This window comes from Conger conger, chromosome 9 (genome assembly GCF_963514075.1).
Source record: "Conger conger chromosome 9, fConCon1.1, whole genome shotgun sequence".
NCBI classification, from domain to species: Eukaryota; Metazoa; Chordata; class Actinopteri; order Anguilliformes; family Congridae; genus Conger; species Conger conger.
In genome coordinates this window covers 15,681,386-15,706,374 of record NC_083768.1, presented here as the reverse complement: position 1 = coordinate 15,706,374, position 24,989 = coordinate 15,681,386, and the positions used below count along the sequence as shown (strand labels likewise).

The 24,989-nt window shown below is 47.5% G+C and overlaps 1 protein-coding gene across 2 annotated transcripts in view; it reads left to right on the top strand.

The window, feature by feature from the left end:
- LOC133136813 (poliovirus receptor-like) overlaps positions 1–24,989 on the top strand; it is a 63,254-nt gene that overhangs the window by 9,384 nt on the left and 28,881 nt on the right. For both annotated transcript variants that reach the window (XM_061254569.1, XM_061254567.1), the window contains exons 2-6: positions 16,991–17,100; positions 17,874–18,117; positions 22,033–22,326; positions 22,796–22,913; positions 23,196–23,344. In XM_061254569.1, the coding sequence (XP_061110553.1) occupies positions 16,991–17,100; positions 17,874–18,117; positions 22,033–22,326; positions 22,796–22,913; positions 23,196–23,344 (915 nt within the window). The remainder of the gene's footprint in view (positions 1–16,990; positions 17,101–17,873; positions 18,118–22,032; positions 22,327–22,795; positions 22,914–23,195; positions 23,345–24,989) is intronic.

Sequence of the window (24,989 nt, the reverse complement as noted above, 5' to 3'; positions counted from 1 at the left end):
AATATACTTTGTTTCTCCACTATACTTTGTGTACTATAAACATTATGGAGTTAATTGATTTTGTTTCATTGGTTAAGGACAGAGCTCTATTAGGACTCATGCTGAAAGGTTGTTGATGTGCAATATTGAAGAGATATGAACAGACACTAAAATACTGTATAGATAATATGGTTATGTACATATTCTTATTGAAGTTACTGGCATCATTTAAAGCTATTTTTATCTTTATGTAGATGAGCATACATGCTTAGTTTTCTTTTTTTGTTCCTCCAACATTAACTTGGCAGGAAAAAAAAACTGCATCTTGAGGGTGTCCTATCCCTGCAGTATTTTATAGGAATGAATGTTAAATGATATCAGTGTTCTAGTACGTTCCGGTCCAAGGTCATTTGCTTACAGCTCCTTTTGCTTTAATGATGGGACAAGCAACTTGTATTCGGTAGAAAAAAGAACACTTATTCTAATGTGTGCCACAAGGCATGATAGAATGCTTTAGCCAGAATGAAGCAGCTTAATACTTGGGTATAGGGAGATGTATGTTTCTACTAGTTTTATCTTCAGGAAGCAGGGGTACTGTAATTGCTAATTATTTTATCCAGGTGCAAGCTGCAGTAGGTAGCGTATGGCATTTGGTTAAAAGTTGGACTCCTTAATCATAATTCTACATCTGAATGCCACCAAATACCTGCTGAGTTGTTAATCTCTTTTAAGGAATACAGTAACCCAATAACATTTTAAAGGTTAATTTGTTAGAAGTTGCAATAGCTTTTGCTCTGCAGAACTTGTTTTGACATACCAATGTTTTTTCCTTCTTGTCAGTATTAAATTAAAAATAATCCATTTCCCAAAATATCAAAAGCAAAAGTGGGAAAGGAATCGGAATACCACTTTAATAGGCTTATTGTTAAGATTTGAAATTAATTCAGTATGATGACATGCAAAAAGATTATTTGCAAAGTATAAGCTTATTCGCTCTTTAAAAAACTCCGCCTCTAGTACAGGCACCATCATTTTGTGGCCGCACCTTTTTGCCTTTCTTGGATTTCTCAGTCTTTAAGAGCTCCAAGGCTGGTTGCATAGAACACAACTTTGTTTGAATTAGACTGAATTGCATATGCCCTAAAACAGAAACCTTAAGTGTGGTTGATTGAGTCCTGGGGCTGGTCAGTAAATGGTAGGTTGAATCATGCAGGCTACTGTCAAAAAGAAAAACAGCCAAATATCTCATTAATTGAAAACCGGGAGCTTGATTCCTAGAGCCCTGTGTCTGGGGTACGTTTCAGAATCATCTGAGACCTTTAGAAATGTTGAAGCAGAGATATTGAAGGCACGGCGCTGTTGTTCTACAGGAAGATCTTCAGGGATGAGAAGGGCTTTAGGTAGAAATGGCAGGAGTGATTAACGTGGTGTGAGAGGAGATTGTTGTGAAGGGAATACAAGCGGCAACAGAGAACAGGCAGAGGGGATGGATCAGCCGAGTCGCCTGAGAGAAGTCAGGAAGAAAGACGAGGAGCAGGGCAGCAGAAGTCTTATGGGATGAAGGGAATGTAGAGCGTACAAAGAGAAGCCAGCAAAGGATGATCACTCTGTAATTAATGGGGGCCTAGTCAAGGAGATTTGTTGAATGTATCCTTTGAAATGGAGAGATGAATGATTGCATGAAAAGGCATAAAATGTGGGCTGAGAAATGCTTGGAGAAAGACATTCACTGTAGCAGCTTCTAAGACTCCGCTATGGGAGGAGGAGCAGGGGAATAGATTTAGGCTATAGACGAGGGGTCATCAAATCTGGCCCGTGAATCCAAACCTGGCTCTGGTTTTCTTTTCGCCTGGGTAATTAAGTGAATAATTAGTGCTACTGATTGGCCAGACTGACTTCACACCTGACTCCCAGGTGAAGGGAGGGTGGAAATTCAGGCCCTTGAGGACCCTGTTTTGATGATGCCTGCTACAGACTGTAGAGACGGAGATATGCACAGGGACCAGGTGCAGATGTGGTCGTTACAGTGCACCACTGAGGAGATGTGTCCTGAAATGTGAGAGAAAAGACCGGGAGAGTCTCAGGGGAGAAAGGGAACGGTAACGAGGGTGGAGAAGGACAGAGCTAAGCCCTTCACTGTTTCACAGGTCAATTCCCCAGATATTAATAATACACTCCGCTTTTTTTTTCCCCGAGAAAACAACAGGGTTTATTTGCTGAGTAACTCCGCTGAGCACTCCCTGTGGACCCCCGGATGAAAAATGGCCGTATGGCTGGTGTGTGACGGCACACGGCAGTACCCAGGGTGTTTCTGCGGGGCTCCTGGTACATTTGGGCACAACTCCGGGAGCGTCCGCGTCTGCCTCTGCATGTCTTAATTTTTCACATCTAATTTCCCAAGCTCTCTTTGCTCGTTTGTGGCTGCTAGTTCGTCAGCGCCTCATTAATTCATCTTCATCATTGGGGGTGGAGGGGAGTGGGGGGGGGAGGCGTTTGCGCAAGGGCTGGTAACAACATTTTTTTTCTCTCCCCTGAAAAGAAAATGGGTACATGCTTAAGGCAGGAGAGAGAGTGCAAGAGAGAGCAATGAGAGAGAGAGAGACGGACAGATCTGTGACTGTAGCCATGATTAGAGCTATAACACTCTCCTATTAAAGACGTACTTAAATAGACACAGCCCGGGGAACAGATGGGGGGTGTTTGAGGGAAGCCATGCTGCTTGCTAAACCAACGATGCCACTTTTCCGTCCCTCCCTCCCCCATGGTGAAACACTGTCACCAGCACAGATTATTCATGTTCTCTGTAGATCTGTGACTCCCCCTTCATTACCCTCCATCCATGTGGAACTCACAGATACCGTGGCCTTGTCAGCTTTGTTTCCTGTTTAGTCTCCTATTATACTCATTAATTTGGCAGATGCATGTATTAAGAGCCACTAGGTGCATGCACTGCATGTCAGAAGGAATACTTGCAAAGGTTATAAAAGGTTCACAGTTACTCAGCAGAAAATAGCATGTCGGTGGTATAAGAGTGGGCTGAAAAACACGGCTGAGGTCTACAAACATTTCGCCAAGGTTGGACATTGTACAGGAAATGAGCATGGCAGATGGCAGTACCTTCTCTTTTATTCCCCGTTAGCTCTGCCCTTACTTTTAAGTAGCGTTTTGGGACATCCTGTAGGTGCCTGGGGCTAGAGTGCCCTACTTTAGCCCACTTGGTCACTTCCCTTGTTTGTTTATTCAGCTGCTCAGGGAGGCAGGGAGACGGTGAGGGGTGGGGCCAGGAGGCCGGAGCCATGTTGAAGGCTCCTCCGGCCGTTTGAACCTGGAAAAAAGGAAACGATACGGCGGCAAACGCACCAGTGGGCCCAGGTTTCGCGAAAGCAAACGTGCAAGAAAGATGAAAGAGCCACGGGCTCTCTCTGTTTCAGGCTATTTAGGGCACTTCAAGCTTTGACTGTCGGCTGCAGGTAACGGCTCTGGAATGACTTTTTAACTATGGCAGTAAATCAGAGTAATTTCCGTGGCACTGTAGCATGAATAAGTGGAATATTATCGTCTGAAATCCCATCACCTTCGATTGTTACACCGCTCCTTGAACGGAAACGATCCTGAATTTCCGTCTTAGCGCTCGCCGACCGAGCGCTAGCTAAATCACGTTACAACAGGCACGCCTGCGCCCCTTCTGGGTTTTCACATTTTTCACGGTGACATGCCAAGCGGCGACATCTTATCGATGGGGGAGAAAGCCTGGAACCGATCAGCCGGTGGCACTGACGTGGGCAGGCGGGAACCGGGACCTCATTAGCGGGGCCCGGCGAGCAAAAAGGCCACGGACTCCGGCTGCCGATCGACGGGCGTGAGCGGAGGACGGGTCGTCGGCGGGGAGGGGAGTGGCAAGATGAATTATCGCGGCTGGAGCAGACGATGTCATTCCCAGCCCATCAGTCTGGGTAATGAGACACAGGTGCTGGCCAGAGAGAGGCTGATGAGGGGAGAAAGGTAGAGATTGAGTAGGAGAGGAGCGGAAGAGAGATAAAGGCGTGCGTCGCGACGGTGGGGTGGAAAGCGAGCAGGAGAATAGGAAAGGGGGGAGGAGGGGCGGAAGAGGGAATGTGCCGGTCAAGGTGCCCACAATTCTTGTTTACGAGAGTGAGCAGTCAGGTGTCTGTGTGAGCAAAGTGCAAAGGGCGAAGTGACTAGTTATAATATGTAATATATAATGCAATATAATAATAAACAGGTGGGGCCGGTGGAGAAGCAATTTCCAATCTGGAGGGAGGGAGGGAGTGAGAGAGAGACAGAGGGAGAGAGGTTTGGAGGGAGAGTGAGAGGTGTGGAGGGAGAGGGAGGGAGAGAGAGGTTTGGAGGGAGAGTGAGAGCTGTGGATGGAGAGGGAGGGAGAGAGAGAGGTTTGGAGGGAGAGGGAGAGGTGTGGAGGGCGAGGGAGGGAGGGAGAGAGGTGTGGGGGGAGGGGGAGAGAGAGAGGTATGGAGGGAGAGAGATGGAGGGAGGGAGAGAGAGATGGGGGGATCAGAGAGAATGACACAGAGAGAATGGCCTTTGTGTGTGACTCGCAGTGTAAATATTATGCTAGCCCCTGCTGTGTGGGTAGACGGTTCAATTGTTCTCTAAGGAGACTGTAAGTGGGGAGGAAAATGCACAGACAAGATAAGAGCAGGGGACAAGAAAGGCATTTATAGCATCATGGGGATCCACACCAAGGGACAATAATATTCACTGGATTTATGTATGCTAAAAGGTATATTCTAATATGGTCAATTGCATTTTCCACACTGTCCCCCTGCGAGCACATGACATTACCCTTTTCTATGCAGTCATCCAGCTTAATGCTGTATTCTGCTGCTTCACTAGATATTTATGCTGTAATAGGGTCAAAATGCATCTGTATTTGTTGGCTGAGTCCCCCCGAATGTCTCTGTTAATGTGGTTGTAGTGCAGACACGCAACGCTCGGTCGTTGCCATCATTGTTGCAAGCAGGCTTTACTTTGGGAGGAGGCTGCCTTTCAGCTGACCCACTTAACATGGTTTGTAAGCCAAAGTTGGTTAGCCTGCAACAATTCCGCTGCATTAGCACAGCGCCTTGCGTCGAGTGGCTCCAGTGGTGTTGTAAAACTTGGCATGAGGCTTCGGTCAATATCCTGTTAAGAGTAGCTTGCTAGTTTGTCTTGGAAATACCGCATCTAAATCCCGTACTGTTTAAGGTCTTATGTGTTTACCGAATATTAATAGGTGTGTGACAGTTATTTATAACTGTGTTAAATTAATTCTTTTCACTCCCAAGTAGGTTGCCATTTACTTGAAAATTGCATAATTTTAAAGGTTGGTGCAGAATACGTTCAGTGAAAATTGGCTCCGCACTTCTTTTTCTGTGCAGGGTGAATAAACGTCTCTGGGTTTTAGGTGAATTCGTTGCAGTAATACACGTGATTTAGCTTGTAGGTGATTCACTGGTGGCCTGAGAGGAACAATTGGCCATTCCAAAGAAAAAGAGGAAAAAATGGGGGGAAAAAATAAATCCAATTTGCATTTCTGTAGTAAAATTCCTGTTTTAATCCCCTGCTCAATTATACTATATTGTCGGTCTGTTCAAATTTAACTTGAGAAATGTCATAGCCTTCAATATACTGTTGAAGGACATTATAATAAGTTTCTGTAATGAGTTTAAGCCAATAAAACGGCATATTGCACATTATATTCAGATGCACAGGAGTTAGACAAAAAGGTTTTGTAACCCCATCCTGGTGTTCATGAAGCCGCTCTCGAAGTTGTTTTGCGGTGCGTCTGGGGGTGTTATCATCTTGGAATATGGGGCCATCATCAGGGAGCTGCATTTGCTGGATGGCGTGTGCCTGCTCTTGTAAAATGACTTCATATTCCTTGTCCATTATACGAACATGCAGAGCAATCATCGCGCCCGATGTCTCCCGTGAGATGCTATGCGATGCCATTACAGAACCACCGCCATGTTTATCAGTTGGCAGCAGATATTCTGAGCTGAAGGCTTCCTTAGCCTTTCACCAAATGAAAGCTGGTCAGATGTAGAAAATGCGCAAATGATGACTCATCAGACCATATTACCTTTTTTTCCCATTGCCCAGGGGTCCAGATTCTGTTCTCCCTGCACGGGGTGATGCATCTTTCAGCATTAGCACAGGATAGAAGTGCCCTGCCCTAAATACCAGGGTGTCAGAGTTTTTGATTCAATTGTGGTAATTTTGTTAAGAGTCTGTCTGGCCCTATTGCAGAGCTTCAACTAGCTTATCTTGTTTTTGGCATCATTTTCTCATAATTTTCAAAACTGATCCCCAATTAACAACCCTGATGAAGGCACACTTTGCAAAACGTTGGTTGCTTCTTTGATATGATAAAATATTAGGAGCATAGAGAGTGTGAGCATCGATCATTTCTTTCTCTTACTGTTCCCTTTGCCACATTAAATCCTTTTTGCCATTTTTGCAACCAATGAATTGCAATTTGGGCACGGATATCATGCTTCATTGAAACTCTGTTAGTTGCCTCATGGTGCTTCGGAGACTGACATATCAAACTACTCATTGTCAGACCTCAGTTATAGCTCCCACATGCTAATTGGCACTCTACTCTCACAAGTGTAGCTGTCTCTGTATTTGTGATATAGCCTTTTTCATGTGGCATTTCCATTAATTTGTCCAACCACTGTATATGAATGAGATTAGATTGCATCTTACTGCTATTGAACACTTGAGAATTATATTGCTAATGTAGACTGATTAAATGTGTACGATGTAAGCATTTGTATTCTGGAAACCATTTATCTTTTCTGACATATTTTTTCCCACATAATTACTTTTAAATTACATTTTTAATTTAAAGGCATTATAAAATATCTAATCCAAAGGGAAGCCACTACAGTACTTCGAAAAATAAACAAAATGAAACCATTTTAGTGAAATATGAAGCGCAAATAAGCGACTATACTATATGTTGACAGTAGTATGTTATAACACTGACCCCAAAACATTGGTAAAACAAAAGCTGGAATTGCTTTTCAAAATCTTGACTGTTGTGGTGCAAGTTTCATGAAATGTTTTTTCAAATATGTACTGTTTACATAATTGTAGAATTTAACCTTCTGTGCATGAGACAGCTGGCCAACCAATGGCCTTCCCATGTGTGGAGTTCCAGCATTCTATTGGGGAGGTATTGCATCAGGGTTACTAAGATAGATCGACCGTGTATCTGACACATCGTTGAAGATTCTGACAATCTGCTGGCTTTATAGTGGCTGGTGTCTGTGGGTTTGCTCTAAAGTAAGAAAATGCACTTCAAGTAACTTTAAAGCAGCTTGCATAGTGCCTCTAGAGGTTCATGTGTAATGTATGAGCCTATTATGTGTACATTGAAATGACATTTACATTCAGTCATATTTTGAATTTGACCTTTTTGTAATCAAAAAAGAAAGAAGTACCAAGAAAAGCACTACCAGTAAGATATAAAAACTGATATTTATGTTTCTACGCAGCTGTGTATTATTGCATATGTGTCCCAATTAATAGTTTCAGATGTTTTCAGTTATTATTTCATTCTTGAAAAAAATGATCAAACATCCATATCGCCAATGTGAATTGCCCCCTTAAACTTAAGAACTGGCTGCACCACCTTTAGAAGTAATAACTGCAACCAAACGCTTCATATACTACGATACCAGTCTTTCACATCGCTGTGGAGGAATGCAATCCCACTCTTCTTTGTAGAACTACTTAAACTCAAGACAAATTTGTCTATTTTCAAGCATGAACTGCTTGTCTCAGGTCTTGCCGCAGCATCTCTGTTGGGTTCAAATCAGGATTTTGATGATACCCCTCCAAAACTTACATTTAGATTATTTTCAGCCATTGAGATGTGGACTTGCTTTTGTGTTTTGGGTCATGCATTTTGATGCATAACCCAATTACTCTTCAGCTCACAGACAGATGACTGGACATTCTCCATAATTTTGTGGTGGTACAGAACAGAATTCATGGTTCCTTCAATTATGGCAGGTATCCAGGTACAGAGGCAGTGTCCCCACACCATTACACTACAACCAAAATGTATGACTGTTGGTATGATGTTTTTATTATGAAATGCTGCATTTGCTTTATACCAGATATAATGGCACCTGTGTCATCCAAAAGGTTCCACTTTTGACTCGTCTGTGGGTAGAATATTATCCCAAAAGGTGTGGAGATCATCCAGGTGCGTTTTTGCGAATGTGAGATTGGCTCTTGGTTAGCAGTGGTTTCTGCCTTGCTATTCTCCCATGAATCACACTTTATAGCAAACCCACAGATGCACCTACACCATTGTAAAGCTGAACGTTCATCAGAAACAGAAGTAGCTATCCATCACTACATATAAAAATCTGACTGGGCCAGTTGAAAAAATACACTAAAACTAAAATAATATGAAAATTCCCAAGAAACTAAACTATCCCTTTAACCCTTTTGTCTTCATATCAGTTCTTATTCAGCAACTTACACCATAGAGCATGCAATGCAATAAATACTGGTTGCTGTATAATGAACATAGATAGTATAATTAAAAAGTGCAATTCTGAGAAATATTCAAACTAAGGTATTACAATCACGTCTTTGTTCCGTGGAAATGTAAAACCCGGCTGGCTCTGCTGTTCTCCCCTCCCTCCTTTTGAGCGGGGAATTGAGAGGGTCTGATGCTCCATGCGGTTCCCTCGGCCCTCTTCCTGTCCTCAGATCCCGTCCACGCCGCTCAGTTCCGCCAGGTGTGCCTGACCAGATGTGCGACGGAAACATCTGCCGCCGTGTCTCCCCGCTCCGTCCGCAGCGTCCCCGCGACACGTCTCGCTGAGCCACGACTAAGACGCGTGCTTATTCCGGGCGAACGTGATGAGCCGGAACTCCTGCATATTCTGACAGATTAAGAGCCCGAAGTGTAAAATGGGTTTTTACGTTTTGAAATTCAACACTGAGAGGAATGTAAGAAATTGAAAGTAATTATTCTTTCGGGCCTGTGTTGGTTATCTTCCTGACACATTTGATTGAGTGAATCACCGGACCATTTAAAAGGTTGCAGGGTCCTGGATTGAATTAATCCAAAGTGTGAGGAGATCTGGTGGAGTACATTTGAAATGTCAGACTTCATTTCCGCAGAGGCCTTCATTTTCTGCTTTTATCGATGGTGCATTTGGATTGGCTGCCTTTGACATGTTTCCCCGGAGACCTCTGTCACCCATGTAACCAATGTAAACCCCCCCCACCCCCACTCCCACCCCTCCAGTGTGACCCTGAGGTGATCCAATCCCGTATCCCCTCAGAAGGAAATTAAGACCTCCGCGAGGTCCTTGGGATCGACCGGCGAATGGCGCGTCACATGACCCTGACGGCCACAGCTGAGGGACCTGCCAGGGCTTAATTAGTTTCCTATTCCTCCCCGTTCCCAGCGGATTGTGTCAGGATCCTGGAAATCCAGGATCAGAGAGGCAGATATGTGTGTAATCAACAGAGCTGGCTCGCTGTCTCCTCCCGAGTTTTAATCGGCGCAGATCCTTTAATGGGAAATGCGGCAAGCCATCTAATTTGAGGACTTAGCGATAAAGCCCACGTGCTTTGTCGTCTGCGTGTTTGTGATTTACAGGCACAGGGAGGGCTGCCGTCACACAGCTGAGCCCAATGTCTGCTCGCTGCTTCCATTCCCGAGTATTGCTGTCACGTAGGCTGCTGGCAATATCCTGAGACGCAGCCACAAGTTTCCAAAGAATGAGCTGACCATTGACGTACGTTTACGTTTTCCATCACGCCGGATCAATAAACAGAAACAGAGGTTTTATTGATGGTGATGGAACAGGCAGAATAAAGCCGGGGCATTAGTGCGTGAACATGCAATTCAGAGAGGCCCGCGCTTGAAAATGTTGCGCTTTCAACTCCAGGCCTTTTATGAAGTCTCTTTCCCCTCAAAAAACACTGTCCAGTCCTTTTGAAGAACTTTTTTTTTTCAGTTTGTGATAAAAGAAGTCATCTCCCTTCCAGTTTTTCTTGTTTGATTGCTTATTTTGGCGGTCGTGACTGCAAACACTCGCGTCATAATCGTTCCTTTGGTTTGGCTTTGAATTCACACAGTGCTGCAAAATCTATCAATTCTAAGGGATATTAGTTGAAGGTTGTGCACGTCAGTGGATGGATTCTGTAGATATAACTTGCAATATCCTCAGAAAATTACTTATGTATTATTCATGCAAAATTAAATATGCATTAATCGCTGTGCTTAGCATACGGCCTTATTCAGGGTGACTTACACTGTCATGGCTTATACAATTACATATGTATATATCCATATATTCTTTTTAGCCTGTGTAACAGTCATCCACCACCTGTTATATACAATGAGCTCCATAAGTTGTTTTTTATTAAATGGTATTTTTATACATTTTGGTTTCACCATGTAGAAATGACAGCACTTTTTGTACATTGTCCCCCTGAAATGTCTGTAATATTATAGTCTCTGCTGGTCCACCAGCTTCTCAGGTGTTTCTGATGAGTCAGGTGTGTTCAATAGTTGGTCTATGTCTTTTTTACCTCAGCTGTATACTGACTAGAAATTTGCATAATTATCACCTCCACTGTAGAGATGTCCCTCTACCGAATTTGGAAAGCTGGGTTTCAAATAGTTTTCACCTTACAGCTGGAACAATCTACACAAAATCTTAAAGGTCCCATATTTGTACACCTTTCCAGTGTTTTATTTTAGATCCTGATATCCATAAGAATCCATCATGTGTGGTTATAATTACCAAAAACCACCTCTATCCAGTTTTACATGTGCATTCTCCAGCACCTCTCATGAGGTTTACCAAGAAAAGGCTGTTTTAAGTGACTGCATCTTTAAGGCTCTTTAAGCTTGACAAAGTAATTTCAATGGCTGATTTTAAAGGTGTAATTCATGACTCAGCGACTGAAGAATGCTTCTGCTTTTAACATCTGCTTTTGTAATCACTGTTATACTTCCATTTAGTTCTCCATTTATTGTTTATAACTTGATTACCTGTCTTGTTGATTAACTTTGTGTTTTATGCCAGGTCCCCCTTGCAAAATCTCTTTTGCAAGGGTGTAACGCTGCATTTCAAGTTAAATACAGAACGGCCTGTAGAGTTCTGGTGGTGGTGGTGGTGGTGGTGGTGTTATAGTTTGCGCATTCATGGCAGCCAGGGGTTCTGGCTCGCTTGCCTTCATTGATAATGTACTGTAACTGCTGACAGCAGTTGTACAGAAACATCTGCTTCAAGTATACAAATAAAAAATTAATTTAATTGAACTTAATTGAATTTAATTTCAACATCCCACAGCAAGATGATTCATCCCAAACATACACCAGTGCTCACTTTCCTCTTAACGATGTTGCAAACAGAACAGAGTTTTTCTCGGCCTCATAATGACTTCCCGGACGCAACCGACTCCGAAGGCAATGAGAAGGCGCGTCTGGGTGTCCGGGTCGGTGGAACGAGCGGCGTGATGAAGCTGGCCTCCCCGCCCCGCCGCAGTTTAATTCCTGCCGCCTCTCCTCCTGCGGCCGCGCGTGCGTTCGATCGCGCATTATCGCTTTTAATGTGCTATTAGAAAGGCTCGTCGGCTCTTTTAACCTGCGGTGGAAGTCGCCGAGTCTAATTTAGCTCTGTAATTATATCCATGATATGACTCTGAATGTGTGTGCTTGCGGCCCTGTTCAGTCCACACACCACCTCCGCCTCCACTCCGGCTCGCAGCGTCTAACCAGGGCTCGCCGCCTCACGCACGGGCCTCAGACGAGACAGTGCACGTCCGCTGCAGGTACAATGCTCCATTGAATTAGCTGTTCTCATGCTGTGGCCTTGGGTACAGTCTGGCACTTTACTGCCATGGATGAAATGCACATTCTTATTTCGAAAAACATCTTGCCTCAATTGAAAAAAAAACTAAACAGCGAATATTATAATATGAGAAACCACACCAAAGACGGCAACAATGCCCCTGAACCTCAATCTTATTCGGCATCCTTTTTAACTTGTCGCCGTCTCAGCCCGTTTCTTTCTCAAATCCTCGCATTCTTGCTTCTTGTCATGTGCATTTTTTCTTGCTCTCTCACTATCTCTCTGTCATGTCAGTTGCAGTGGAGAAGTTGCCTGTTTTCAATAATTGAAGAAGGAATGAATTATTGACTAGTCAGGATTGAGTGCAAGGATGTGTATTCCTTCGTGCGTGTACCACCTGTGTACCATCCACATCATGTATACGCCATTCAAATCGCGCAAATGCCGCTGTATATGCGTACCGTATGTTATATCGTTCACACTATATGTGTACGCCGTGGATGCATACTCATCACCTGTAGCTGGAGCGTGCGCGGTAAAATGGGAGCCCTGCTGGAAGAGGACTGTTAAAATGCGAGTGTAACCTGCAATCGGGTCGGCTGAGCTGTGATTGCATCTCGAACCCTGCGACACGCGCAGCATATGTGCTGGGACTGGGAGGAGAGAGAGGACCATGGCGCGGAGGCATCGGGGAATGAACGCGCTTCACAGCAGAACAGGAAGCGTGCCGTTACACTTACAGCGCAACCCTCGCCCTGGCGCACACGCGTGTTTATTTATGTAGGTGGCAATTCACCTGTGGCATATAATCACACATCCGCACACACGCACGCTCGCACGCGCACATGCACGCCAGCACACAAATGTACATGCGCACACACACACGCACACTTGTTTTTGCTAACTGGTGAGGACACACATCCACCCGCACACGCACGCGCACAAACACACATGAACACACACATCCGCGCGCACACATACACACACACACACATCCGTGCGCACACACGCACACACACGTACACACACGTAGATGTTTCCTGTGAATGCCCAAACAGGCTGTTGAGCAGAGTGCGAATGGCTCCTCTCCAGGACATCAGCCCCCCCGCCCCACTCTCCCTCTCTCCTCTCCTCTAATCTCCACCTCTCAGTGCTCTCTGTTTCTCTCACTGTCTGTCTCTCTCTATCTGCAAAATTCTAATTCCAAAATCCAAAAATGCTTTATTGGCTGGAAATACTTCATACAGAAGGCCCAAATATTGCCAAAGCGTTAAGTAGTGCAAAAACTGCAACAGTGTAATAACAAGAAGAAAGAAGAAGAGGAAAAAGATAGAAAATGATAATAATTCATTCATAGCAGTATTTTTGGCCTCTCTGTCATTCAGCGTCCCTCAAGTTATGGCTCTCTCTCCCCTCTCTCTTTCTCTCTCTCTCTGTCACTGCCTGATGAGACCAATCAGGTCTAACCTCCTGCCCAGCGATGGCTTCCACGGCAACTGTAACCGTGCACACAGCTCCTGTCACCTCCACCTCCAACAGCTCCTCTGTCCCTCTGTCCCTCTGTTTCCTCTACAGCTCTCCCTCTCTCCCCCTCTCTCTCCCTGTTTCACTGCTCTGTCAAGGTCAGGAGCAGTGTCCTCTCCCTTCTCCAGCCATGTGCGTTCATCCTCTCTTTCCACCCCTCTCTAATCTTTCCCCTCTCCCTGCATCTGTCTCCTCTCTCTTCCTCCCGAGGTCCTCCTTTTCCCCATTTCTTCCTTTCCTTTATCCAGGCTTTGCTTCTGCCCTCCGCTGTCCTCTCCTGTCTCTCCACCCTTCCATTCCATCTCTCTTTCTCTATTTCTCCCTCATTCTCCCTCTGTCGGTCCCCCCCCCTTTATCTGTCTCCATTTCTCTCTCTGCCCCCTCTTTCTGTCTCCCCATCCATCTATTTCGTCTCCGTGTCTGTACTGTGTCTCGCTCGTTTCTTCAGTCTCTGTGTGATCTTGTGTCCTTGGCCTCAGCAGTGGTCTGTAGAGATGGTTTCTGAGCTCGGTAGTTCACTCAGACTGTATTATTCCTGTGCTTCCGGAACCTGCCGTGTGCTGAGGTGCGAGGCGTAGTGTGAGTGTGTTCACAAGGACAGTAGGGAGGGAGGTAGATTGTGTGTGTGTGTGCGTGTGTGTTCAAGAGGGCAGTAGGGAGGGAGGTGGATTGTGTGTGTGTGTGTGTGTGTTCAGAAGGACAGTAGGGAGGGAGGTAGATTGTGTGTGTGTGTGTGTGTGTGTTCAGAAGGACAGTAGGGAGGGAGGTAGATTGTGTGTGTGTGTGTGTTCATGAGGGCAGTAGGGAGGGAGGTAGATTGTGTGTGTGTGTGTGTGTGTGTGTGTGTGTGTGTGCGTGTGTGTGTTCAGAAGGACAGTAGGGAGGGAGGTAGATTGTGTGTGTGTGTGTGTGTGTGTTCATGAGGGGAGTAGGGGGGAGGTAGATTGTGTGTGTGTGTGTGTGTGTGTGTGTGTTCATGAGGGCAGTAGGGAGGGAGGTAGATTGTGTGTGTGTTCATGAGGGCAGTAGGGAGGGAGGTAGACTGTGTGTGTGTGTGTGTGTGTGTGTGTGTTCAGAAGGACATTAGGGAGGGAGGTAGATTGTGTGTGTGTGTTCATGAGGGGAGTTGGGGGGGAGGTAGATTGTGTGTGTGTGTGTGTGTGTGTTCAGAAGGACAGTAGGGAGGGAGGTAAATTGTGTGTGTGTGTGTGTTCAGAAGGACAGTAGGGAGGGAGGTAGATTGTGTGTGCGTGTTTATGAGGGGAGTAGGGGGGAGCGAGATTGTGTATGTGTGCGTTCAGGAGGGCAGTAGGGAGGGGGGTAGATTGTGTGTGTGTGTGTGTGTGAGTGTGTTCATGAGGGCAGTAGTCAGGGGGTTAGTGTGAGTGAATCAGAAGAGAGATGCTTTAATACAGGAGAATGCTCCTCTTTGGAAACAGGTGGTGTGGAGCTCACGTGTGAGTGTGTGTGCGAGTTCGTGTGTGTGTTTGTGACTGCTTGAGGGTGTGTGTGTGGGTGCGTGCGGGGGTGTGCGTTTACACCATGTGACATAATGATTGGTGACAGGATTGTGGACAGGATTGTGTTTTATAGATTTATATATTTATATATTATGAATATTTATAGTCCCTCTAAGATGCCTGTGTGTATGTGTGTCCGTGCGTGTGTGTGTATACGTACGTATGTGTATGCGTGCATATACGTGCGTGTCTGCATGTGCGTGCATGTGTGTGCGTGCGTGTATGTATATGGGCGTGTGTGTGTAGAAGTGCCTGCATGTGTGTGTATGTGCATGTGTATGTGAGTGTGAGTGTGTGAGTATGTGTACGCACGCGTGTGCGCCCCCTACAGGCCGCGCAGCCCGATAAATCGTGTGACTGACACACACCTCCTGCCCCAGCTCTCTCCCCCGGATCACACGGCCTGTTCCTCCACACTGTCGCTTGTCCGGCACTCTTTCAGCAGCCAGTCAGGCTCTCTCTCCTCTGTATAATGTTCTGGAGCAGCCTTGCAGCAGAAGTCAATAAAAGCCGTCCCTCCATTTCTCTTACTTAAAAAAGGGCGACTGAGCAGCACGGTCCCTGAAGCCTTGGGGCTGTAGAACATGGCAGCTGAATCCTCCGCGGAGGCAGTGACCCACAGCGTCTCTCTGCAGGGAGGCAGGGGGCTCCCCCGTGCTGGCGGGGCGTGGAGTTCATCTGGGCCGGGCCAGTAAACGGGGGCATAGAAACCGCACGTCTCTCTCTCTCTCTCCGTTAAACTCCCCCGGGCGCCTAAGCACTCCGCCCGGACGCAGACTCTACTGCACTGTCAGCATAACCGTGAACAATGGCCGCTAGCATCCGGCTTTCCGAGTGGGGTTGCCCCTTTATGGCTGGTGTAGAAGGAAGCATGCCGTATCCCAGTACCTCTGTGACCTGTTCGCTGTGAGGTCACCAACTGTGCTAAGAACATTCTGTCACACTTTAGAATAAGGTTCATTGATTGGCATTAACTAATTTACATGAATTAACTTGTTAACATGAATTAATGATGTACAAATACATTAGCTCAGCTGTACAGATTAACTTGTCAATTAATCTAATATTAGTTAATGCCAATTCATTTAACCTTTTAGTACCCTGCTGAAAACAACAGCTCAAGCTAGGCTTTGAAACAGCTGGTAGCTGGTTGGCCAGTTCAAACCAGTTCCATACTCAACATGGTTTGACCAGCTCATTTCAAGCTGGTCATAGCTGGATTTTAATACCAGATTAAAGTGTTAACACTGTTAACTGACCATGATAATGCTGATGTAACAATCCCTGCTGGTAATTGAAGGCAAATGAGGTCTAGAATACTCACTCAGAATGCTGAAAAACATTGGGTGAAAAAAAAACTGCTCTTGGAAAGGTTAAGAGGAGAGGAGGGCGCTGTAATTGGCCTGCTAAAGGAAGGGGAGGGGATAATGCACCGCGCTCTTGAAGGATTGCCGGCGGCTCGTCTGCCTGCCAATTACAGCGGCGGCTAATTTCATCGATCGCGCAGAGAAACCAACTAAGAGATCTGTATCGGTGGGGAGGGGGAAGGGGGGAGGGGGGTGCGTCTTCCTGCTTTGTTCCTGTCCTGGCTGGCCAATCAGCGCCAGCATCTCCGCATCTGGTCCGAGGGGACGTTCTGGATCAAGAGGGTAGAGCTGCACACAGCACGCATACACAACAGCGTGCCTTCGGAGAGAGTGCACGCTTCAGCTTACTGTATTTAGACTGGATGGAGATGCACATACACGCTCACACATACACACACAAACAAAACCTTGTCAAGATATTTCTGACCAGTTTCACAGGCACATTAAGCTTAGTCCGCGACTAAGTGCAATTTTGGACGGAGATTCCCCGTACAAAACTCCAGGACTAAGCTTCATCTGTATCTGTGAAAGAGGCCCTATATGTGTCTCCTTGTCTTCCTCACGCCCATCCTCATTTTCCTCTCTCAGAGAAGTGAGCTGCTAATGCCGGTGTAGCTTTGTCCAGGTTGTTTTCTGTTGTGGTGACTCAGTGGTTCAGGCTGTTCTGACCCTACTGACTGGCTCCAGGGCTGGGCCAGGATTGATTGCTGATGTGTTTTGTGGTGTGTGTTTTTAGATGTGACAGGCCAGCATGTGAAGGTGGCGGAGGAGGTGGAGTCGTACCCAGGACAGATGGTGGAACTGGGCTGCCAGTTCATGGGCACTGGGGGAATAGAGCTGACCCAGGTCAGTATCTCCCACGCCTCCCATCCAATATGTGCAAGTGTACAGACTTAGTATACTTACATAAACACTCACACAAACACACACGCACACACACACACACACATGCACACACACACACATACGCAGGCACACACACACCCCCGCACACATGTACAGTACAGTCCATAAGTATTTGGACAGTGGTACAATGTATGTTCTTTTGGCTCTTTTTGTGCTGTGCTCCAGCACATTGGATTTGAAATGAAACTATAAATATGATGTTATTCACTTGAAACTATACTTCCCTCTAGGGTCTTTCAGCACACTTGTTCTTGGTGATGGGTACGCCTTTGCACTTTGTTGTACTTCGCTCTGGATAAGAGCGTCTGCCAAATACCAATAATGCAATGTAATGTAAAAAATGGCGCCTGTCACCTTTAATTTGGTGCTATTTACATCCGTGCAGTATTGGGAATCCATTCCCTTTTTATACATAGTCCCTCCATTTTAGGGGGCAAAAAGTAAGCTTCTCAGCTTGACTCGTCAAGAGTATTCGGTCGCTTCCTTAGTGAAGGTAATTGTCCCACTGTCCAAATACTTACTGCACATGCACAAACATTCCCACTTACACACACACAGACACACACACGCACACAGACACACACAGACACACACACACGCGCACAGACACACACACAACACACACAGACACAGACACACACACACGCACACAGACACACACACACACACACACACACAGCCACCGCGCGCTCAGTCCCGTCCCGTCCGTGCAGGTGTCCTGGATCTGGGAGCCGAAGGAGGGCCAGCGGGAGAACATCGCCGTGTACCACCCGCAGTTCGGAGCGAGCTACCCCGACTCCGCGCTCAAGGGCCGGGTGAGCTTCCTCCACAGCTCCCTGGACAACCCCTCCATCCAGATCACCGGCGTCCGCATGACCGACGAGGGGAAGTACGTCTGCGAGTACGCCACCTACCCCAGCGGCAACGAGCAGGGCACCACCACCCTCGTCATGCTGGGTACGTCAGCCCGCCCGCCCGTCCGTCCGTCCGCCCGTCTGTCTGTCCGTCCACTCGTATTCATGCGCTCGCCATCATCCCGTTAGATGGCTGCGGACTTCGCCAGGCTCGCCAGGTTGTTTTTTTTCCTGCTCCCGCTTTGTGCGGTGCATTGTGTTCCGCTCTCCACCGTTCGTCGTTTGTTCTCTGCTATGCCGAGCATTGTATTCTGCTCCAAACTGTTCTGTTCGCTGCAATCTGCTCCCCATTGTGCTGTTCAGTGCGCCCCCACACAAGCAAATCTGCCTCAATGGGGGGTATCGCAATCACTCTTACGTCTATCTTTAAAAGGCACTGCTAGCTCCGACAGTTTTGTTCCAATTTGAATGGAATGGACATAGGTTAACCTGAGTTCTAGAATATTTTTCAAATCGGTGATGGATGACAATTTCTTTTTCAATAATTTGAAATTGTAGAGATTTCTCAATACTGTCTATTGACATTATCAATAGTGCAGGATAAACGTTATACGCTGGGTATGCAGGAGTGTGATTCTACACTTTTTGAATGCACAATGGCAATTAGGGCTACACACTTCCTAGATCAGGAAGATCAGAACTTTGCAAAACGAAACTTCCAAATGTTTTTCTCCAGAAACATATATTTTCAGCAAGAAAATATGTAGGTAGGAAGCATGACAAGACATTAAGCTTGGCCAATTGCCCCAGGCGAGTGGTTTACAGGATGGTTGAGTCTGCAAAAGGAAAACTAGCCTGGTTGGCAGGTGAGATAAATCTGAATACCATGAATTCTCAAATAAAAGCGTGGTGTTTTTGCAACATGCCGACCTGTAGCTAAAAAAGCCGAGATACCCTTTGGTCTGCGGATGAACCAATGAAAAATGCAACACAGTTGCCAAACGACGGTGCAAAGATTTGACTTTGGAGCATTTCTTGAGGAATAAAAACTTATTCTGTAAATTGGACCCATACATATACACTTATAGAAACATCTGTTTGGTTGTCCTCATAGCCACCCACCTGTTCAGTTTGTATGAAATGTCTTAGCATTTACACATTTTAAATTGTTTTGATTTACATTAATCTTTCGGAAATAAACAAATTACACCAACCAAGTGAATTCCCCTCATTTACTGCTTTCTATATTACATCTTTTCTTGAAGTGGAATTGTACACAAAACTAACTAGCCTGCATTTACATGCAAAGGCATCCCGTGGGGGAAAGCAGCACTTGCAGAGTTTGTCGAAGGCTTTGCCCTCTCCTGCATGGGTGCAGGCCTGTAGAGTGCCATTCTCCTTGCTGTACTGCTCACCATACTTTGCCTTCCGTTATGCTGTACATTTTGCAGTCCCTCTGTGCTGTTCACCATGCAGTGCCACTGTGCTGTTCACCATGCAGTGCCACTGTACTGTTCACCATGCAGTGCCACTGTGCTGTTCACCATGCAGTGCCACTGTACTGCTCACCATGCAGTGCTACTGTGCTGTTCACCATGCAGTGCCACTGTACTGTTCACCATGCAGTGCCACTGTACTGTTCACCATGCAGTCCCACTGTGCTGTTCACCATGCAGTGCCACTGTACTGCTCACCATGCAGTGCCACTGTACTGTTCACCATGCAGTGCCACTGTACTGCTCACCATGCAGTGCCACTGTGCTGTTCACCATGCAGTGCCACAGTGCTGCTCACCATGCAGTGCCACTGTGCTGTTCACCATGCAGTGCCACTGTACTGTTCACCATGCAGTGCCACTGTACAGTTCCCCATGCAGTGTCACTGTACTGCTCACCATGCAGTGCCACTGTACTGCTCACCATGCAGTGCCACTGTACTGTTCACCATGCAGTCCCACTGTGCTGTTCACCATGCAGTGCCACTGTACTGTTCACCATGCAGTGCCACTGTACTGTTCACCATGCAGTGCCACTGTGCTGTTCACCATGCAGTGCCACTGTGCTGTTCACCATGCAGTGCCACTGTACTGCTCACCATGCAGTGCCACTGTGCTGTTCACCATGCAGTGCCACTATACTGCTCACCATGCAGTGCCACTGTGCTGCTCACCATGCAGTGCCACTGTGCTGTTCACCATGCAGTGTCACTGTACTGCTCACCATGCAGTGCCACTGTACAGTTCACCATGCAGTGCCACTGTACTGTTCACCATGCAGTGCCACAGTGCTGCTCACCATGCAGTGCCACTGTGCTGTTCACCATGCAGTGCCACTGTACAGTTCCCCATGCAGTGTCACTATACTGCTCACCATGCCGTGCCACTGTACTGTTCACCATGCAGTGTCACTGTACTGCTCACCATGCAGTGCCACTGTACTGTTCACCATGCAGTGCAACTGTACTGTTCACCATGCAGTGCCATTGTGCTGTTCACCATGCAGTGCCACTGTACTGCTCACCTTGCTTTACTCTGTTTACCTTTATGCTGTTAGCTGTGTTCTGCACCCCTTGGCTCACTGCCTTTCTCATAGGGTGAGAGACCATTCATACTGGTTCTCTTGGACTCATGAAATCCCCCCCCACACACACACAAACAAAAATTGTGTGTCCACCCCCCTCCCCTCCCCCCTACGCCAAGAAAAGAAAAAGCACCATTCTGCACTAACCGTAATTTTTATTCAGACATTTGGAACAACACAAATAAATAATCATAACATTTCAAACTATATAAATATCAAAATACTTACAAAAATAAGACTCATAAACAGTGGCGGCTCCTGAGCTCAAAATCAAGGAGGCAGAAAGTATCCCCTGAAACTAATTATTGGTCTTGACCTGTTTTCAGTCATTTTCTTTGATTAACAACGTGAATAAGTCACAAAGTGTAGGTACTATGAAGTGTAGCCACTTTACTCAATTAGGTAAAACCAAAAATAAAACTCTTTGTGCACATTTCAATCAACATTATTCAAAACTGTTGATCCATGTAGCTGCTCTTTGCTTTAGTCATTTAAACAAGCTCAGGTTAGATTTTATTGAAACACAGTACAACGTCATCCATATAAAAATGAATTACTTTGTGCAGACTAACTAGCGACAAAGTGTCTGAAATTTAATGGATTAATCTCTCTAATATGGTGTGAAGAAAGAAGCTATTTGTTTACCTGCCAATTGATTACTCCTAAGGCACCCTATAGAAAACCCATAGAAAGGCTTAGGAATCACAATGCATTTCAACAGTCAAGTGTCTTGAAAAATAGTCATGATCATCATGGCATCGCATCCGTCTGTTAAGGGAGATGTAACGTGCAGGTCTCATCCGTCTGTTAAGGGAGATGTAACACGCAGGTCACATCCGTCTGTTAAGGGAGATGTAACACGCAGGTCACATCCGTCTGTTAAGGGAGATGTAACGTGCAGGTTGTGTCCGCCCATTAGGGTTAATCAAGGAAAACGACGTCAACCAAGAGTAAGGACTAAACCAATTCACCTTCGTGGTGTGCACGATTTATGCAACAATTGTGAAACTATATACAGTATTCAGTGTTATGAATGAATTGTGAATTATTTGGTAGCATTTTGTAGTGTGACTGATTTGACTAATTGTACATAAGTGTGCTATTTGATAGATTCCCCACTCCCTCCCCCCTATCTTGGGCTTCCAGTGGGGAGACCTGAGGTCAACCTACCCCCGCCCCCCGCCCCATCTCCCCACCGCCCCCCTTCAGACCTTCAGGCAGCCTGCCTAGCTCACAAGCTAAAATGAGGGCACCCACTCCACACAGGGCTGACATGATGTCATTACCGTGACGTGCAAAAGTCACCGCTCTGAATTATTTTGGCGCGGGCGCCCCGCGCCGCCCCCGGCAAGATGCCACCCCCGTGCGGCTGCCCATTTCGCCCCCGTACCAGAATCAGCGTCTGCGTGCGCGCTAACCCCTCCCTTTCATCCTTTCAGCCAAACCCAGGAACACGGCGTCGGCCGTCACGGTGACCGAGGGCGCGGCCCCGGTGGTGGTGGCCCACTGCGAGTCGGCGGACGGACGGCCCGGCGCGCACATCTCCTGGGAGACGGAGGCCCCGGGCGAGGAGTCCAGCAGCTCCAGGGCGGGCGCGGAGAACACGGTGACGGTGGTGAGCGAGTACCGCCTGGTGCCCACCGCCAAGGACGACGGCAAGGACATCACCTGCGTCATCACCCACCGCACACAGGGGGCGCCGGAGAGCCTGCCCATGAAGCTGTCCATCGAGTGTAAGAGCCAGCAAGGGCCAACTTCGCTAGCCTGCGCCCGCTAATCTTCAAGCCTGAGCTATTCATTACCGGGGCCTCTCCTTCTCCTCTCAGTTTTTTTCCCTTCTTCTCGCTCCCTCTCCCACTGGTGGGGATTAGGGGGATGGTCTGTGAGTGCCTTCTGGTTGAATATTTCAGTTTGATGAATAACTTAAATGGTTTTAAGAGGATCTGGTGTGTTAATGATGCAGTGTGGAGAGAGGAAGAGGACAGGTCTTGTGATGTTGATTTAAGCAAATGAAACCTGACAGGAGTTGATGGTTTAATGAATGAGGTATGCGCTATGAAACGCTTTTGGTTGTCACTGCTTTTGGTTGAAAGCGAAAGGAAAAGATTTAAATATTTTAGATATATATGTAAAAAGGGAATTGTAAAATCTCTCTTTCCGTCTCTCTCTCTCTCTCACCCACACTCCCCTTCCCTCCATCAGATCTCCCTCAGGTGAGGATTGAGGGCTATGACAGTGACTGGTACAGGGGTCGCACAGATGCTACCCTGGTCTGTTTGGCCACTGGGAACCCTGAGCCAACCAACATCACCTGGACTGTGTGAGTGTCATTGTGCTGGGTATGGGGTATTTAGAGAGAGTGTCACTGCAGGGTATGGGGTATTTAGAGAGAGTGAGTGTCATTGTGCTGGGTATGGGGTATTTAGAGAGAGTGCCACTGCAGGGTATGGGGTATTTAGAGAGAGTGTCACTGAAGGGTATGGGGTATTTAGAGAGAGTGAGTGTCATTGTGCTGGGTATGGGGTATGTAGAATGTTAGAGCTTCATCTTTGGGGTAAAAGGTTTGCGTGTGTCTTGACCTCCCTCTGCGCTGGGTCTGCAGTGTGTCGGGGCCCATGCCGGACTCGGTCCAGATCCGGGAGAACACGTTGACCGTCCGGCACGTGGACGAAGCGGTCAACACCACCTTCACCTGCGAGGCGCAGAACCGGCTGGGAGCCAGCAAGCACCAGGTCACCACGTTCATCACGGGTGAGTCACACCGAGCATGTGACCTCCGCCGTGCACGCAATCACTTCCCCTCTCCATCACCACGGCGTCAGCGATGCACTGTCGCGCACGCACCGGGGCCTGCCGCTGGCTGGAGGGCCCTTCCTCCATTTTACTCACTGACACCACCAGCACAGTCACTGGGGTGGGACAGACAGACAGACAGACAGACAGACGGGGATCCTCCGCTTGGATTTGGGGTGCTGGCCAAGACATTTGTGGGTGAAACCGTGTGGTGTGAGCCAGTCTGCCTGTTTTCTGTGTAACGTGCCCTAGATTAGCGCAGTCTCCGTCTTTCACATCCCCTCTGACGCAGAAGCTCTGTACCTCTCCTTTACATGCCCTCCTCTGATTTGCCCTTATTACCGGCGGCCTTACAGTCTGTGTAAACGGCAGGAAGCGTCGCAGCTGTCAGCTGGAACGCGCCGGCTTTTTCAGTCCGCCACCGCTGTACCGACTCGTGATTTAGCCTCGTGAAAATGCGGGATTTGTGATATTTCCTCTATTCGCTACATTAAGCCGCCAATGTGCGAGCCAGAGCCTTGTCGGAAAGAAAAAAAAACACAAGCTTCTCCTTTCCCAGACACTCGGCTGTTTCTTCTGCGAGAGCCGGAATATTTGATCAAGTGCAGAGAAATCCGACAGATAAGACGTCGCACTCGCTCTGGGAAACGCACCGCCTTTCTGAGAACCCCGTCACAAGTTAGGACAGAGCGCGTGTTCCAATCCCCCCCCCCCTCCCCCACCCGGCTTTGAGGAACCGGCCCTGAGCGCAGCGCGGTTTTCAGCGGAAGGTTCCGGACTATTTGCCAGACGTTGTGTTGGGCTGTGCAGAGACAGTGACTTTGGGTAGCGGCAGCTTTTGCGGGGGTGTGGAGACGCACGTGCTCCCGGGAGAGAGGCGCTCGTAAGCGCGGCGCTTCGCTCCGGTCGGGGCCGCTCGAGCGCTGTCGCTTCCCGGGTCTGGAGAGAGAGCGGCGCCCGTGCGAACGGAGCCAGGTCGTCTGTTCCGCCGTCCCGCCCGGCGGGAAGCGAGCCGCCGGGCGGACAGACGCGTGCCGGCGCCGAAAGCCCCTCAGGCGTCACGGCGACGCCCGCCATCGCCGTACCGGTCAGGAGGGCCGCTTTCATCCCCCCCCGCTCCCGAAAAACGCTTCTGAAAAGCCCCGTCTGCCAGCTCCCCCTCCCCTGGCATCTGGCGAGAGGCGTTGTGAAGGTTCCCCTTCTCCGCAGAGGCGGAACCAAGCTGTTTAGCGGAGACTCTGAGACGGTCTTCGCCAGCCTCGCTCCGCGAACGCTGTTGAAAGGAGGCGACAGGTGTGAAACTTCGCCGTGAGGTTGTAACTCGGGGAGAGTCTCGGCCCCGGCTAGTGACGGCTGCCTCATTTGCATCCCCGTGTCACGCCCCTCTTGGACGGCGAAAGACACCAAAGACCAGCTGGCCAAGATATCTGTCCCCGCCCTTCGCTGTCCTTGGCACGTACGAGTCGCGAACAAAAGCTTCAAATTAATGAACCTTAAATCAACACAGCTTATCAGAATTCATTCTGGGAAGGGTGGGCTCTCTTGCGCTGAAGGGCCAGGTACTCTCTGTGAAACGACTGCTTAAATAGCCTCCCAGGGCAGC